This window comes from Hylobates moloch, unplaced genomic scaffold (assembly GCF_009828535.3).
Source record: "Hylobates moloch isolate HMO894 unplaced genomic scaffold, HMol_V3 SCAFFOLD_1, whole genome shotgun sequence".
Lineage (NCBI taxonomy): Eukaryota > Metazoa > Chordata > Mammalia > Primates > Hylobatidae > Hylobates > Hylobates moloch.
The window spans coordinates 70,506,260-70,525,160 of NW_026652276.1; the positions used below are offsets into that span (position 1 = coordinate 70,506,260).

General features: G+C 41.7%; 1 protein-coding gene across 6 annotated transcripts in view; it reads right to left on the reverse strand.

The window, feature by feature from the left end:
* HAT1 (histone acetyltransferase 1) overlaps window positions 1-18,901 on the reverse strand; it is a 70,630-nt gene that overhangs the window by 39,464 nt on the left and 12,265 nt on the right. For all 6 annotated transcript variants that reach the window (XM_032755371.2, XM_058441160.1, XM_058441157.1 and 3 more), the window contains one exon: window positions 5,136-5,211. In XM_032755371.2, coding sequence (XP_032611262.1) covers window positions 5,136-5,211 — 76 coding nt within the window. The remainder of the gene's footprint in view (window positions 1-5,135; window positions 5,212-18,901) is intronic.

Consider the following 18,901-nt stretch of genomic DNA (forward strand, 5'->3'; position numbering starts at 1 on the left):
AAGAAGAAAGGAGTGGCAATGATACTAGGATCAAGACCAATATCATGCTTGGGTCATACAGTTCAGGGATATCACTACTATGTTACTGCCACCTGCCCACCTTAGAAGAATGGTATACGAGACCCCCACTTTCAGTGATATTATGCAAAACAGTGTGCAAAATGCCATTAAGAAGCACTATCTGGGCCGGGCATGGTGGCTCACACCTGTAATCCCAGCACTTTGGGAGGCTGAGGCGGGGGGATCACTTGAGGTCAGGAGTTCAAGACCTGCCTGCCAACATGGTGAAACCCTGTCTCTACTAAAACTACAAAAAAAAAAAAAAAAAATAGACGGGTGTGGTGGTGGGTGCCTGTAATCCTAGCTACTCAAGAGGCTGAGGCAGGAGAATAGATTGAACCCAGGAGGTGGAGACTGCAGTGAGCTGAGATTGCGCCACTGCACTTCAGCCTGGGCAAAAGAGCAAGACTCCGCCTCAAAAAATTAAAAAGAAGCACTATCTGTAAAACTAGATCTTATCTACTAAGATATTATTATATGGATTTTTTAAAGTAGTAAAAAGTAGAGAATAAAACAATGTCTCTTTAAAGATAGAACTCCAAAGAGAAAATATTCTTATTTTTATAATACAGTAAAACCTGTTTAAAATATAAAAGGCTGAAATTTTGGCATTAATCTACGTATAATAAGATATAATTATTAATATGTGAAAGCATATAAAATGCCTAATCTGATACATTAATAATGAAAAATTCACAGGAAATTTGTTGCAGGAAGAGACATTTGCTGACTTAAAAACACAGTAAGGGCCTGGTGCAGTGGCTCACGCCTGTAATCCCAGCACTTTGGGAGGCCGAGGCGGGTGGATCACCTGAGGTCAGGAGTTCGACACCAGTCTGGCCAACATGGCAAAATCCCATCTCTACTAAAAATAACAAAAATTAGCTGGGCATGGTGGCAGGCACCTGTAATCCCAGCGACTCGGGAGGCTGAGGCAGGAGCATCACTTGAACCCAGGAGGCGCAGCTTGCAGTGAGCCAAGATCACACCATTCATTGCACTCCAGCCTGGGCAACAAGAGCGAAACTCCATCTCAAAACAAAACAAAACACACATTAAGGCCAGGCACAGTGGCTAACGCCTGTAATGCCAGCACTTTGGGAGGCTGAGGCGGGTGGATCACCTGAGGTCAGGAGTTCAAGACCAGCCTGTCCAAGAGGGTGAAACCCGTCTCTACTAAAAATACAAAAATTAGCTGGGTGTGATAGCACGTGTCTGTAGTCCCACCTACTGGAGAGGCTGAGGCCGAAGAATCGCTTGAACCTGAGAGGCGGAGGTTGCAGTGAGCCAAGATTGCACCACTGCATTCCAGCCCAGGCAACAGAGTGAGACTCCATCTCAAAAAACAAGCAAACAACAAAAAAAGCCACACATTAAATATGGCTGGGTGCAGTGGCTCACGCCTGTAATTCTAGGACTTTGGGAGGCTGAGATGGGCAGACTGTCTGAGCTCCAGAGTTCGGGACCAGCCTGGCCAACATGCCAAAACCCCGTCTCTACTAAAATTACAAAAAAAAAAAAAAAAATTAGCTGGGTGTGGTGGCACACACCTGTAGTCCCAGCTACTCGAGAGGCTGAGGCATGAGAATCACTTGAACTGGGAGGCGGCAGAGGATGCAATGAGCCGAGAAGATCATGCCACTGCATTCTAGCCTGGGCAACAGAGCAAGACTCCGTCTCAAAAAACAGACAAACAAAGAAACTCAAAACCCCCACACATTAAAGAAATATGTCAATGATGTTAAAATAATGCATGGGGGGAAAAAAGACATGAAGGGAAATATTTAAATGTCCACTATGTCTAAATACCCTTTCCTACTACAACAAACCAGGGGTTCCATGGGAGACTGACTGACTCCAGAACTAACAGGGAAAGTACAAGATGAATCTGGAAACATCCTATTGTGCGAGAAAGTAAAATATCATCAAAATTATAAGGACATATCAGAAAGACTCAAAAGTGTCTGAAAGGGTGGCCACTTGCCAAATCTGTGATAATTTGAGCATCAAAATTAGTAGCAGTAACAGATTGTACATAACCCACTGAATTGTAAAAGACTCCTTAGCCAGGTGCGGTGGTTCACACCTGTAATCCCAGCACTTGGAGGATCACTTGAGCCCAGGAGTTCAAGACCAGCCTGGTCAACATAGGGAGACCCCCATCTCTTAAAATTTTTTTTTTTTTTGAGATGGAGTCTCGCTGTGTTGCCCAGGCTGGAGTGCAGTGGCACAATCTCAGCTCACTGCAACCTCTGCCTCCCAGGTTCAGGCAGTTCTCCTGCCTCAGCTTCCCAAGTAGCTGGGACTACAGGCGCCCGCCACCAACGCCTGGATAATTTTTTGTATTTTAGTAGAGACGTGGTCTCACCTTGTTGCCCAGGCTGGTCGCGAACTCCTGGCTCAGGCAAACCTCCTGCCTCGGCTTCCCAAAGTTTTGGGATTACAGGTCTAAACCACTGCACCCGGCCAAAAAATTTTTAAAAATTAGCAGGGTACGGTGGTACACGCCTATAGTCCCAGTGCTTCAAGAGGCTGAGGTGCGAAGATCTGCTTGAGCCTGGGAATTCAAGGCTGCAGTGAGCTGTGATCGCACCACTGCACTTTAGCCTGGGTGACAGAGCAAGATCCTGTCTCAAAAAACAAAAACAAAAAAAAGAATCCCTGAGTTTGATACAAATAAAGAAATAAATAAGAGGAAGAAGAGCTCTTTCTTATAGTAGCACACCCAACTAATAAATGAAACAGGTATGAAAGAGTTACAAAATCACCATTTTACAATCATCATAGTAAAATACTGATTCAAGCAAGAATCATTAATGGATGCTTCTGGGTGAAAGCTTGATGGAAAACAGGATATTTTCAGTCTCACAGTATCTCCCTACAAACTACTTATAAATTACAAAGGAAAAAAGATTAACTTTATAGTGGAAAAACCTAGCAGCCACCACTAAACCAAGTGACCCAAGTTAACCAACAAGGGACAAACTGACATCACAGACTTCCTGATGTGATACACTGAGGACACAATACGATTTCTGTAATGGCACAGCAAAAATATGCATTATCTGAGTTTAATCACAAATAAGCCAATCAAATTAATCCAATATAACAGTTCTACAAAATTAGCCTATACCCTACAAAAATGTCTGTTAGGAAAAAACAAATGCTGAGGATCTGTTCCAGATTAAAGAAGAATGAAGAGATATGACAACGAAATACAATATGATTCTGTATTGGATCCAGGATTGGAGAAAATTGCTATAAAGGAATTACTAGAAATCAACTGACAAAATCTGAAACATGGGCTGCATATCAGAAGATAGTACTGTATCAGGCCGGGTGTGGTAGCTCACGCCTGTAATCCCAGCACTTCGGGAGGCCAAGGTGGGTGATCACTTGAGGTCAGAAGATTGAGACCAACCTGACCAAGATGGTGAAACCCCATCTCTACTAAAAATACAAAAATTAGCTGGGTGTGGTGGCGGGTGCCTGTAATCTCAGCTACTTGGGAGGCTGCGGCAGAAGAATCATCTGAACCCAGGAAGTGGAGGTTGCAGTGAGTTGAGATAGCACCACTGCATTCCAGCCTGGGCAACAACAGGAGACTCTGTATCAATGTTAAATTTCCTGAATTTTTACAACTCTTCCATGGTTATTAACCTTATTTTTAGGAAATACATAGTGAAGAGAAATGAGGTGTAAAGGATCAGGATAGATCTGCAACCTACTCTCAAATGGTTCAAAAACAACAAGAAGAAGAGAGAATGATTAAAGCAAATGTAGCTAAATGGCAACTGGTGAATCCAGGTAAAAAAATATACAGAGATCACTGCACTATTCTTGCAACTTTCTGCAAATGTGAAATGTTTTCAAAATCAAAAGTTTTTTTTACAAAGTAACTATTTCAATGATGTAATCAAAGTATAGGAAATTAAAGAACAGTGCTAAATATACTGGGACATATCTTTATTTTGTTTTTGTTTTTTTGAGACAGTCTTGCTCTGTCACACAGGCTGGAGTGCAGTGGCGTGATCTCGGCTCACTGCAACCTCTGCCTCCAGGGTTGAAGTGATTCTACTGCCTCAGCCTCCCGAGTAGCCAGGACTACAGGCGTGTGCCACCATGCCTGGCTAATTTTAGTATTTTTAATAGAGATGGGGTTTCACCGTGTTAGCCAGGCTGGTCTGGAACTCCTGACCTCAGGCAATCTGCCCGCCTCAGCCTCCCAAAGTGTTGGGATTACAGGAATGAGCCACTGCGCCTGGCCTGGGACATATATTTAAAGTTCCTTCTAAAAAATAAACTTCAGGGCAGGTACAGTGGTTCATGCCTGTAGTCCCAGCTCTTTGGGAGGCACAGGTGGGAGGATCACTTGAGCCCACGAGTTCAAGACCAGCCTGGGCAACATTGGGAGACCCAACCTCTACAAAAAATAAAAAAAAAAGCCAGGCATGATGGTGTGTGCCTGTAGTCCCAGCTACTCAGAGGCTCAGGTGGGAGGACTGCTTATGCCCAGGAAGTTCAGGCTGCAGTGAGCTTTGATCACACTATTGCACTCCAGCCTGGGTGACACAGCAAGACCCTATCTCAAAAATAAATAAATAAATAATAAATAAACTTCTCTCAACTGCTTATTTAATCATAGAATAACAACTTAAGCTTTCTATTACAACTTCAGGGGAATACACGCTACTAGAAGTAATTTAGCAAAATGGTAGCAGAAAAAAGTAGTAGTTATGATTATGGGCTCTGGAGTCAGATTGCCTAAAATCTACACTCCAGCCATTTGTATGTTCATGAACAATTATCCAATTCTATCAATGCACAAAGTAGCAAATAATAATCCCATCATTAATACTGTTGTGAGAATTAAATAATGCATTTATAGCACTAAATGGTAGATATTAAAATGACTGGTGTCTCTGTAAAAAGACACCACTATAACATATATTTTAAGATAAACCACATTAAAAATAAGAACAAAGAAAATAAAATTTGATTTCTAAATCTAAAAGAAAAAGAACGAAAATTTTTTTTCCATACTAATTTGACAAACATTTTACTAAGTTACTTACTCATCCCCAAAGAGTTGATGGGTATACTCAGGAAAGAAAGTTCTAATGTCATTTTCAAGATCTTCAGGAAAACGAACTGTTTCAAGGGACAAAAAAATAGAGATATTAAAGATACTAAAGATATTGAAGGTGACAGGTATTCCTATTTCATGAGTTTCAGTATAACTAGGATACAGCCAACATTTTTCTTACTCAAAGTGTCATTTCACCATTATATGATTTATTTACACTGTATTCTCAAGAGACTAGTGAACAATGAAAATTAAAATATGACTTTGAGTGCTTCAGCATCAAAACCCTACTTACTCTAAGAATCAGAAGGCTAGGTTATGACAGAGGCACCTGATTTAGTTTTTATTTTTCCATGTTTATGCACAATGCAATGAGTAAAGGAAAAACAAAAAGACGCTTTGAGATAAGAAAAGTTACAGCAAATGAAAACAGAATGCTGTAAGAAACATTCTGATAATAACAATAACCTGAGTTTGATGAAATCATTCTTTTTGACTGCTAGATGACATTTATGTTGTTCTCATGTTTGTCTTCTGCTTTAAAAATAACACTGCAATGACATCTTATATACATCCTGCTGTACTTTTATAAGTATACACGGGAAATTCCTGGCAGCAGAAAACTAGGGGGAGAGTACTGAAATATTTGTATAAACATTGCTAAAGTGGCCAGGTGCAGTGGCTCATGCCTGTAATCCCAGCACTTTGGGAGGCCAAGGCAGGCGGATCATCTGAGGTCAGGAGTTCACACCCAGCCTGGCTGACATGGTGAAACCATCTCTACTAAAAATACGAAAATTAGGCTGGGCACAATGACTTATGCCTGTAATCCTAACACTTTGGGAGGCCAAGGTGGGCAGATTACCTGAGGTCAGGAGTTCAAGACCCGCCTGGCCAACATGGTGAAATCCCGTCTCTACTAAAAATACAAAAATTAGCGGGGCATGGTGGCACACACCTGTAATCCCAGCTACTTGGGAGGCTGAGGCAGGAGAACTGCTTGAGCCTGGGAGGCGGAGGTTGCAGTGAGCTGAGATCGTGCCACTGCACTGCAGCCTGGCCAACAGAGCGAGACTCTCTCTCCAAAAAAAAAAAAAAAAAAAAAAAATTGGCTAGCCATGGTGGCGCATGCCTGTAGTCCCAGCTACTTGGAGGACTGAGGCAGGAGAATCACTTAAATCTAGGAGGTAGAGGTTGCAATGAGCCAAGATCATGCCACTGCACTCCAGCCTGGGCGACAGAGACTGTCTCAAAAAAAAAAAAAAAAAAAAATTACAGATAGATAGCTAGCTAGCTAAAGTGCCCTATAAAAATATTCTAACAGTTTATACACCCACAAGCAGTTTATATACCCATAGCTTGTAAACTCCTTTGCTCCCTACACCCTTGAGAACACTCTGCTGTACTCAAGGATACTCTGTACCCTCAATTTTAATTTCTATCAATCTAAGATGGAATGGGTATCCTTTTATTATTTTTATTTGTATTTGTTGTGAGTACTGAAATACTAGACAGTTCCCTGATAAAATTTATCTTAGGAAGAAAATTTTATTCATTAAAAAATTCTTAAGCAATTGAAGAATGAAAAGATAAATTGGAGAGCTGGGCGCGGTGGCTCACACCTGTAATCGCAGCACTTTGGGAGGCCGAGGCAGGCGGATCACTTGAAGTCAGGAGTTCAAGACCAGCCTAACCAACATGGTGAAACACTGTCTCTACTAAAATACAAAAATTAGCCAGGCATGGTGGTGGGTCCCTATAATCCCAACTACTCTGGAGGCTGAGGCATGAGAATCGCTTGAACCTGGGAGGAGGAGGTTGCATTGAGCTGAGATTGTGCCACTGCACTCCAGCCTGGGTGACCGAGTGAGACTCCGTCTCAGGGGGAAAAAGAAGATAAACTGTAGATGAAAAATTTCTTAACACTGTCCTCACAGACCAGGTCATTCCCTGCATGCCAAAGTATCACCAGCAGATTACTAATTTACAGAAGAAAAGGTATACTTTCACTGTAGAAATCTGGTAGTCACCTCCTTTCCAAATGATCTAACTTAGCATCATTCATTGTGGGACAGAACAACATTATGTGCCTCCTGATTCAATGCAATATGAAGTACAGTCATCCCTCAGTATACTCAAAAGACTGGCTCCACGACCCCTGACTGTACCAAAATCCATGATACTCAAGTCCTGTAGTTCTGTCTGGTGTCCCAAACACTGTATTTTCTATCTGTATTTGGTAGAAAAAAAAGTCCATGTGTAAGTGGACCCACACAGTTCAAGTCGTGTTGTTCAAGGACCAACTGTATGCCACATCACCCATGAACTTTTCTCACCAAAAATTTTATCTTAATCTAATCAAGCTTTTTACCTTCCAATTTACAGGAAATACAGAGGATAGAGGAGGAAGTTAAACTAGTATCAAAAGGAAAAACACAAATCCAGAACGTACATTTATCTGTGCAATGACTTTACTCTCCCAAATAAATCAATGTCATGTAGGGGAAAAGTTGCATGTGGCCGGAAAGGGACTGCTCTGCATTAAAGGAGATTATTTAAGAAACATTACAACCAAATGCAGTGCATAATCCCTTACTGGATCCTTGTTTATTTTTTTATTTATTTTTATTTTTTCTTTTGAGACAGGGTCTCCTTGTCACCTAGGCTGGCAGTGGCACAATCACAGCTCACTGCAACCTTGAAATCCTGGGCTCAAAAGATCTTCCCGCCTCAGCCTTTCAAGTAGCTGAGACTACAAGCGCAAACCACCATGAACAACTAATTTTTAAAATTTTTTGTAGAGATGGGGGTCTTACTTTGTTGCCCAGGCTCGTATCCAATTTCTGGACTCAAGCCATCCTCCCACTTCAGCCTCCCAAAGTGCTGGAATTACAGGCATGAGCCACCATGCCTGGACTAATTTTTTTAAAAGCTATTAGTGTTTTGATGGCAACTAGGGAAACCAGAAATTACACAGTATTGAAAAAATTACCATTAATTTTCTTAAGTGTGATAACAGTATTATGGAGATATATATATATATATATATGAATGTCCATATATTAGGAGATATACTATAGGGAAGTGTCATGATGTTTAGATACCTACTGTCAAATAATTCAGCAAAACTACACACATACTAAAGCAAATATGGCAAAATGTTAACTGTTGAATCTAGGTGTTAAATATACATGAGTATTGTTTTATTCTCTCAATTGTTCTGTGTTTAAAATTTTTCATAACAAAAATTTAAAGAAAAAAAGAGGTCTAGGCAAATGCAGACAAATGTTAAGATTTGAAAAAGCAGAGTGATGGAATCAGAGATATTGCTTAGTTTCCTTTTTTTTTTTTTGAGACAGAGTCTCTCTCTGTCGCCCAGGCTGGAGTGCAATTGCATGATCTCGGCTCTCTGCAACCTCCACCTCCCGGGTTCAAGTGATTCTCCCGCCTCAGCCTCCCGAGTAGCTGGGATTACAGGCACCCACCACCCAAAAATTAGCGCCCAGCTAATTTTTGTATTTTTAGTAGAGATGGGGTTTCGCCATGTTGGCCAGGCTGGTTTCAAACTCCTGACCTCAGGTCATCTGCCCGCCTCAGCCTCCCAAAGTGTTGGGATTACAGGCAAAGCCACTGTGCCCAGACAGCACTGTATTTTTTGTATGCCCGTAATAGTTAAAAAAAAATAGTCAAATATGTCCAGACTCATTAACCTAAAAATTCACAACTACTACATCTCTAATGTTTGAAAATGTTTGGAAAATCTAGAAATTCTGAAAAATTAATTTTCAAACTAATATGTATATTATATGACATTTTGGTACTGATGGGTAAAAAGACATAGAGAAAAGAACAAGTAATGAGTAAGAAAAGTTGTCTTAAGCCTAGTTATGATAATAATTTCTAAAATTCAGATTGGCCTTCTTCTGATGCCCCTGTCATCCAAATTAGTGAGGTTTTAATATTTTCCCATAAAATTTGGTCCACAGAAAATAGGAACTAAAAGTTGGTATTTAGCAGATTTAAGGTTCAATCAGTGTGACATAACATGTACAAAATGTGAACTTTCTCCAGGATATCAGAAACATTAAATATCTTCAAGTCTTTATAAGGCAGTTATGGTAGTACAGCAAACAAGCAACCCAAATGTCACAGGTGAATGATTAAATAAATTACAGTAAACACATGAAATGGCTTACATAATTATTAAACATGTTATCACGACAAACATAGGAAAATGTTCACAATGCAGAGTTAAATGAACAGAACATGATACGGTAACCTCGATTTTACAAAAGTGAAACAATAGAAATGAATATATAATAAAAAATACTAGAAGAAAACACCCCAAATTATAATACAGAGGTAGGTATTTTGAGTGATGAATTATGGATAATTTTTATTTCATATACTTTTATGTACTTTCCAAATTTTCTGCAAAATATGTATTACCGCAATACTCAGAAAAAATATACAGTATAAAAAACTGAACCAATTCAAAATAAGCACTAAAAACCTATGTCGCAGCTGGGCACAGTGGCTCATGCCTGTAATCCCAGCACTTTGGGAGGCCGAGGCAGGTGGATCACCTGAGGTCAGGAGTTTGAGACCAGCCTGGCCAACATGGTGAAGCCCCGTCTCTATTAAAATTACAAAACTTAGCTGGGTGTGGTGGTGTGCACCTGTAATCCCAGCTACTCAGAAGGCTGAACTAGGAGAATCGCTTGAACCCAGGAGGCAGGGGTTGCAGTGAGCCGAGATCGAGCCACTGCACTCCAGCCTGGGTGACACAGCAAGACTCCATCTCAAAAAACAAAAACAAAATCTATGTCACTCACACTTTTGTAGAAAAATGAAGCTCAGGGCCTGGAATACTAAATGGCACCTTATTGCTCTATAGGAGGGGCCCCCAAACCCCATGTATCGGTTTGTGGCCTGTTAGGAATGAGGCTGCACAGCAGGAGATGCACAGCGGATGCAAATACAGATTAATGTTAGCAGAGAGGTCTGACTGCAAAGAAACCATAATAAATCAATTGCTTGCAGACTCATATCAAAACCCTATCAGCCCAGCCTGGCCAACAAGGAGAAACCCCGTCACTACTAAAAATACAAAACTTAGCCGGCTGTAGTGGCACACACCTGTAATCACAGCTACTCTAGAGGGTGAGGCAGGAGAATCACTTGAACCCAGGAGGTGGAGGTTGCAGTGAGCCAAGATCATGCCACTGCACTCCAGCCTGGGCAACAGAGCAAGACTCTGTCTCAAAAAAAAAAACAAAACAACAACAAAAAAACCACCAACCCTATCAGTGAGTAGTGAGTGGCAAGTGACAACTAAGCTGCATCTGGTGGCAGGCTTTATAATGGCAAATGAGTTCATGTAGTTCCATTGCACAGGTGCATCTAGTGGCAGGCTTTAAGTCAGAATCCAACATTTATTTTAGTCCCATGTTGCCAACCCATTGTTTTATTTGCGACTTCCATCTGTGCCTCTTTCTCACACTGTACACTTGTCTCAGTCACAGTTTTGGTAAGTCTTTTTGCTAACCCTAGCCAAAATGAGTGAAAAACAAATGTCACTGGAGAGCTTCTTTGAAAAAGGGGAAAGACCCAATGACGAGACAGCAGAAGACTCTAAGACTGCCAACAAAAAGAAAGCTGCATTTAAAATACCAAGAGTCCTACTTAAATTACGGGTTCACTGCAACAGGTGATTCACATTCTCCAAGCCCTCTTTGTACAGTACATGGTGACCAGCTATCCAACAAAGCCACAAAACCTTCAAAACTGCTTAGTTACATTGAGACCAAGCATCCTGCATTAAAAGACAAGCCTCTGGAGTTTTCAAAAGAAAAAAACATGAACACGAAGAACAGAAGCAATTTATTGAAGGCCACCACTTCATCAAATGTGTCTGCAGTGAGAACTTCATTCTTAATGGCTAACCACATTGCTAAAACTAAGAAGCCGGGCCGGGCGCGGTGGCTCACGCTTGTAATCCCAGCACTTTGGGAGGCCGAGGCGGGCGGATCACGAGGTCAGGAGATCGAGACCATGGTGAAACCCCGTCTCTACTAAAAATACAAAAAATTAGCCGGGCATGGTGGCGGGTGCCTGTAGTCCCAGCTACTCGGAGAGGCTGAGGCAGGAGAATGGCGTGAACCCGGGAGGCGGAGCTTGCAGTGAGCCGAGATTGCGCCACTGCACTCCAGCCTGGGGGACAGAGCGAGACTCCGTCTCAAAAAAAAAAAAAAAAAAACTAAGAAGCCCTTTACTACTGGTGAAGAGTTAATCCTGCCTGCTGCTAAGGACATTTGTCGTGAACTTTTAGGAGAAGCTCCAATTCAAAGGGTGGCGCATGTTCCTCCTTAGGCTCATACCATAACTAGAAGAACTAATGAAATAGCAGGGGATATTGAGGCACAATTGTTAGAGAGGGTTGAGTCATCATGGTGCACAACCCAGGTTGACGAGTCTACCAATGCTGACAACAAGGCAACAATGCTTGTTTCTGTTCAATATATTTTTCAGGAGGATGTGCATGAGGATACGTTTCTTGCCAACCAATACCACACTGCAGAACTATTCAAGTCTTTGAATGATTACACATCAGGGAAACTGAATTGGTCATTTTGTGTTGGTATATGCATGGACAAAGTGGCTGCCATGACTGGACAGCTTTCTGGTTTCATTATTCAGGTCAAAGAGGTCACCTTGGCCGGACGCAGTGGTTCATGCCTGTGATCCCAGCACTTTTGGAGGCTGAGGTGGGAGGATTGCTTGAGTCCAAGAGTTTGAGACTAGCCTGAGCAACACAGTGATACCCTTTCTCTACAAATAATAAAAAATTAGCTGGGTGTGGTGGCATGTGCCTGTAGTCCCAGGCAGAACTGCTTGAGCTCAGGAAGTTGAGGCTACAATGAGCCATGACTACGCCAGAGCACTCAGCTTGTGCAATAAAGTGAGACCCTGTCTCAAAAAAAAAAAAAAAAAGAAAGAAAAGAAAAAGAAGATGCTTCCAAATGTGAGTCTACACACTATTTCATCCATTGAGTAATGCTGGCTATCTAAAAAATGTCACCTGAACTTAACATTTTGCAGGACGTAATTAAAATTATCAACCACATTAAAGTATATGCCCTTACCTCACACCTGTTCACATTACTCTGTGAGGAGATGGACACAGAGCACACATATCTTCTTTTATACACAGAAGTGAGATAGCTTTCTAAAAGTAGATCACTGGCTAAAGTTTTTGAGTTACAACAGCCACTCCAGAGATTTCTTTTAGAAAAACAGTCACGACAGGCAGCACATTTCAGTGACACAGAATGGGTCACAAAACTTGCTTATTTTTTTTTTTTTTTTTAATTTTTTGAGACGGAGTCTCGCTCTGTTGCCCAGGTTGGAGTGCAGTGGCGCAATCTCGGCTCACTGCAAGCTCCGCCTCCCGGGTTCACGCCATTCTCCTGCCTCAGCCTCTCCGAGTAGCTGGGACTACAGGCACCCACCACCACGCCCGGCTAATTTTTTGTATTTTTAGTAGAGACGGGGTTTCACCGTGGTCTCGATCTCCTGACCTCGTGATCCGCCCGCCTCGGCCTCCCAAAGTGCTGGGATTACAAGCGTGAGCCACCGCGCCCGGCCAAAACTTGCTTATTTTTGTGACATATTCAACCTGCTTAACAAACTTGATCTATCACTTCAAGGGAGAACAACAATTGTGTTCAAGTTGGCAGATAAAGTGGCTGCATTCAAAGCCAAAGCGGAAGTATGAGGGTGACGAGTGAACACTGGGTTTGTTGACATGTTTCAAACATTAGCAGAGATTTTAAAAGGCCCTGGCTCACAGGGTCCTCTTACTCCCAGCTGGTGCACGATCACCTATCTCAGCTTTCAAAAGAGTTTGAGCATTACTTCCCAACCACAAAAGAACCCTGAACTGGGAAGGAATGGATCCGTGACCCATTTTTGAATAAGTCAGGTGAATCGACTTTGTCCGTGCTGGAATAGGGTCAACTGCTCAAGACTGCAAATGAAGGTGGCCTTAAAAGTGTGTTTGAAGCTGGGCGTGGTGGCTCACATCTGTAATCCCAGCACTTTGGGAGGCCGAGGCAGGCGAATCACTTGAGTCCAGGGGTTCAAGACCAGCCTGAGCAACATGGCGAAACCCCGTCTCTACTAAAATTACAAAAATTAGTGGGGTTTGGTGGTATGCACCCGTAGTCCCAGCTACTTGGGAGGCTGAGGCATGAGAATCGCTTGAATCCAGGAAGTGGAGGTTGCAGTGAGCTGAGATTGCACCACTGCACTGCAGCGTGGACAACAGAGCAAGACCCTGTCTCAAAAAAAAAAATGTTTCAGACAACTTCAAATCTCCTTATGTTCTGGATTAAAATCAAGGCAGAACACACTTCTGAGATTGCCAGAAAAGTATTGAAAAGCCTGCTTCCATTCTCAACATCTTATCTTTGTGAGGCAGGGTTTTCTGCAATGACAGTAACCAAAACGAGACTACAGAGTAGACTGGACCTAAGCAATGCACTTCAGGTGTCACTGTATCCATCACCCCCAGATGGGACTGTCCAGTTGCAGGAAAACAAGCTCAGGGTTTCCACTGATTCCACTGTGAGGTGTATAATAATTTCATTATAATTACAATGTAATAATAGAAAAAGTGTACAATGAATGTAATGCGCATGAATCATCCCAAAACCATTCCCCCCAAACCTCCCTCCCTGGTCTGAAAAAAAATTATCTTCCACTAAACTGGTCCCTGGTGCCAAAAAAGTTGGGGACTGCTGCTATATAGAACACAGGGCCTGCAATGATTCTTCCTTTTGAATATATTTACTGTTGCTTCTTTCTTTCTTTTGTAGAGACAGAGTCTTGCTATGTTGCCCAGACTGGTTTTGAACTCCTCTAGCCTCAAGCAATCCTCCTACCTTGGCCTCCCAAAGTGCTGGGATTGTAAGTGTGAGCCACCATGCCTGCCCTGCCCTATTGTTTCTACTCTTATATATAGTTCTTTTAAAGAGAGAGAGAGAGAGAGAGAATGAATCAGTAGATAGACAGATAAGATAGATGGGGTCTTGCTCTGTTGCCTAGGCTGGAGTGCAGTGTACAATCCTAGCTAACTGCAGCCTTGATCTCCTGTGCTCAAGTCTCCCAAGTAGCTGAGACTATATGTGTGTGCCACACACTTGGCTAATTGTTTAATTTTTTTTAAGAGAAAAGGTCTCGCTATGTTGCTTAGGCTGGCCTCAAACTCCTGGCTTCAAGTGATCCTCCTCCCTCAGCCACCCTTTTTCCTACAGCTCAGTTACTATAATTAACCATCATGCTACTGCTATTTCAGAGTTACTAATGACTTTATTCTACAATTAGTGCTGTTTTGCTTTTCTTCACTCTCCTTGAACTCCATAACAGTAGATGTTATTAAACTTTTTCTACCTGAAATATTATTCTTCCTTTCTCACTTATATACTATACCTCCTTGTTTTTCTGACTTAACCTGGTTTCTTTTGCTTCCACTCCCTTAGACATAGGCATTTTCCAAGACTTGGCCCTTGGTCTGCCCTTCTTTCACAGTGTGTTCCTTTAAGAGCTCATCTTTTTTCCTGGCTTCAACTATCACCAGCAACAACAGTACCACCAGAGTCAGCTCTCCCCTCTAATCTTTGTGTCCCTGTCAGTGGCACCACCTTTTATAGGCACGAACCACCATGTATGGCAGTAAGTTCATATACTTCCTAGTTCTTAGAATCACTTCAGTAGTTTTTGGAGAGGCCAAATGCATGAAAGAAGATATAGTCTACATGTCTTATTAACCAGAAGTAAAATTAAGAAATCACCAAGGCACATTATTTTAATCAATTTTTAAAGCTTGTTTAATAAATACATAAGAGTTCAAGACCAGCTTGGGCAACACGGCGAAACCCTAACTCTACAAAAAATACGAAAATTCGCTGGGCGTGGTGGCACACATCTGCGGTCCCAGCTACTCGGGAGGCTGAGGTGGAAGGATCACTTGAGCCTGGGAGGCAGAGGTTGCAATGAACTGAGATCACACCACTGCACTCCAGCCTGGGCAACAGAGCCAGACCCTATCTCAAATAAATAAATACTTAAGTATTTAACACATTTAATATATATGATCTATCAACAGGTGCTCATAATGCAGACATAAATGGATTCTGGCCCCCACGGGGTATACTATCTAACTGTATTCTGGACTATAAGTTTATTCATAATCCTGTGTTCTTTAAATAACTGAAATCTTAGCATACTGCCCGATACATCTTTTCCTAGCCATGCTAAATTGAAAAACAAGCTTAATTATATAATTTTAAAACACAAGAGTGGCCCCAGTGTGCTGGCAACATTCCCATCAGCACAAACAATCTTCAAGATGAGGTATCTCAACATTAAATATTCCCTAGAGACGCCATAATTAATCCCATCACACTCTTTATTCCCATTAACAGCAGTCCAATTCTTAAAAACTCCCTTATCACTGGGATTCTCATCCCTATACAGTAGTATAAAACTACTCATCTAATTTGCCACCCCTTCCCAACTCATTGTGATCACTGTGAAACTTAGAGGTCAGTTACCACCAAAATTCTCCACATCCCCAACCTCTTTACCAAATGCTCTCCTATCTTGCGCTAACAGTTCTTTGGCACACATGGCTCTCCCCTAAGAATGCTCCTGTCTTACAGACCTCTCAGGTAGTGGTTGTTTACTCTATCTTCATACTACTAGAACAAGGTATCCTCCTTGCTCCTCATTGCTGGTTTCAGACTAATGTCTCTCTCCCCACACCCTAAGAATAAACCACTTTGAAGCTAATGTTCCACCTCTCTCCCTCATTCTTCGAATAATTTAGCTCCAGGCTCACTGCTGCACTTTCCGACACTACATCTGACTTAAATCTTGGTAACTTCAAAATTAATGAAAATCAATCTCCCAATCCAGCCTTGGAGTTCCTTGATTCCTCCCTGAGAATTTTGTCTTTACTGTACCTCAGCTACTTATTCTCATGACGTGCCCTAGCCTTTATTTATCATTATTGACAATTATACCTCCTTAATCTCTATTTCAAACATTGTACCATCTTACCATCACCACTTATCTTCCTACCTCACTCCCTATACCCCCCAATTCTTTTGTTTTGTTTTGTTTTGTTTTTTGTTTTTTGAGACAGGGTCTGGCTCTGTCACCAAGGCTGGAGTGTGGTGGCACAACCAATCACAGCTCACTGCAACCTCAACCTCCTGGGCTCAGCCTCCTGAGTAGCTGGGACCACAAGCATGCACCACCACACCCGGCTAATATTTTATTTTTTGTAGAAATGGGGTCTCCCTATGTTGCCCAAGCTGGTCTCAGACTCCTGCGCTAAAGTGATCCTCCTGCCTTGGCCTCCCAAAGTGCTGGGATTACAAGCATGAACCACCACACCCAACCATACCCCAAATCTAACAATTCTTCAACCCCCACCAAGACTTAAAATGAATTTTGTCTTTTTTTTTTTTTTTTTTTTGGAGACAGAGTTGTGCTCTTGTTGCCCAGGCTGGAGTGCAGTGGCACCATCTCAGCATCTCAGCTCACAGCAACCTTGGCCTCTGAGGTTCAAGCGATTCTCCTGCCTCAGCCTCCCAAGTAGCTAAGATTACAGGCATGTGCCACCATGCCCAGCTAATTTTTGTATTTTTAGTAGAGACGGGGTTTTACCATGTTGGCCAGGCTGGTCTCGAACTCCTGACCTCAGGTGATCCACCCGCCTCTGCCTCCCAAAGTGCTGGGATTATAGGCATGAGCCACCGTGCTTGGCCACAATGAATTGATTTGAACATAATTTCACTGTCCCTCTTCTACTTCATATCCTAATTTTCCTCCCTTTCCAGTGCAGAATTCCATGGCCCATCAATGTTATTACTCCATCCTAAACATCCTCAACCCCTTGGCCTTAATTTTTTTCATAGCAGCCTGGTAAAAAAAAAAAAAAAAACCCACTCTAGGCCAGGCGTGGTGGCTCACGCCTGTAATCCCAGCACTTTGGGAGGCCGAGGCGGATGGATCACTTGAGGTCAGGAGTTTGAGACCAGCCTGGCCAACATGGCGAAACCCTGCCTCTACTAAAAATACAAAAATTAACCAGGCGTGGTGGTGGGCGCCTGTAATCCCAACTACTTGGGAGGCTGAGGCAGGAGAATCGCTTGAACTCCAGAGGCGGAGGTTGCAGTGAGCTGAGATCACGCCATTGCACTCCAGATTGGACGACAAAGACCAAAATTCCATCTCAAAAAAAAAAAAAAAAAAAAAAAAACCCCACTCTAGTTAAATTTGACTATATGTCTATTCTTTGTGGCACACTTTCATCTGGACGTGGCTGACCTCACTTCACATTCATGAGAACTAACTTGAAGTGGGCCCTTAGTGCTACCTGACAATCGTAACAGTTCCCAAGTCTACTCACTCCTCCCACTCACCTAGATGACTATTTCCTCAAACCTCCAATGCCTTCTTTAAGCACATTCTCCACAGATGACCTTGCTTCCTATCTCACTTAGGAAACAGAAGCATTCAGAAAAGAAACTGCACAAAATGCTTCATCTATACCTTCTAACTTACTGCAGCACTTCCTGTATACCCTCCTTCATCTTGTTATGGTAGAAATTCTCCATGATCCTATCTAAGGCTAATCCTTCCATTGATTAATAAAATACTTCCCCTTCTTATATTGTCAAGGATATTACTCAACAAATACTCCCCTTCTCTGATACTCCCAGAAATACTCCTATATTATTTCCCCCTTCTCTGATAGATCACTGGCATCAGCAAATAAACATGCTGTTATTTCTCACAAGTTTAAAACATTCTCATTTCTATATTAATATCTAACAAAGTAGACTTAAATATGAGGCAAGATGGGTTAAAGAGGGGACAGAGATAAAGATGGAACATTTTATAATGAGTAAGGTCAATTCACCAAGAAGACAAAGGAAGTCTAAATCTGTATGTACCTAATATCAGAGCTGCAAATACATCAAGCAAAAATTAATGACTGAAGACACGGACAATCCACAATTCCAGCTGGAGATTTCGACAGTTTTCTCAATTGTCCTAATTGCTAGAAAGTCAGTAAAAATATAAAAGACTTTAATACTATTAAGTCAATTTACACTTATAGAACACTACATAAAACTGCAGACTATAAATTATTTTTCAGTGCACCTAGGACACTGACCAAACAGATCCTATATGATAAGCTATAAAACAAGGCTCAATGAATTTAAAAGGACTGAAATAAGGCTATATTGTCTGACCTTGACAGAACTAATTCAGAAATCAGTGACAATAAGACAGCTAGAAAAGTCTCAAATATTTGGAAATTAAGTAACACTCTACTATGTAACTCATGGGTCAAAAAAGAAGTCACAAGGGAAATTTAAAAATATTTTGAATTGAGCAATAAAAATAGAACATAACAGAATTGGTGGGATACAACTATATCAATATTTAGAGGTAATTTTTTTCTTTTTCTTTTTTTTTTTTTTTGAGACGGAGTCTTGCTCTGTCACCCAGGCTGGAGTGCAGTGATGTGATCTTGGCTCACTGCAACTAGAGGTAAATTTATAACATTAATGCTAATATTAGAAAAGGAAAGTTTAAAGTTAATTATATACACATCTACTTTAAAAAGAAAGATCTTAAAAAAAGCAAATTAGACCAGGTAAAGTGGCTCATGCC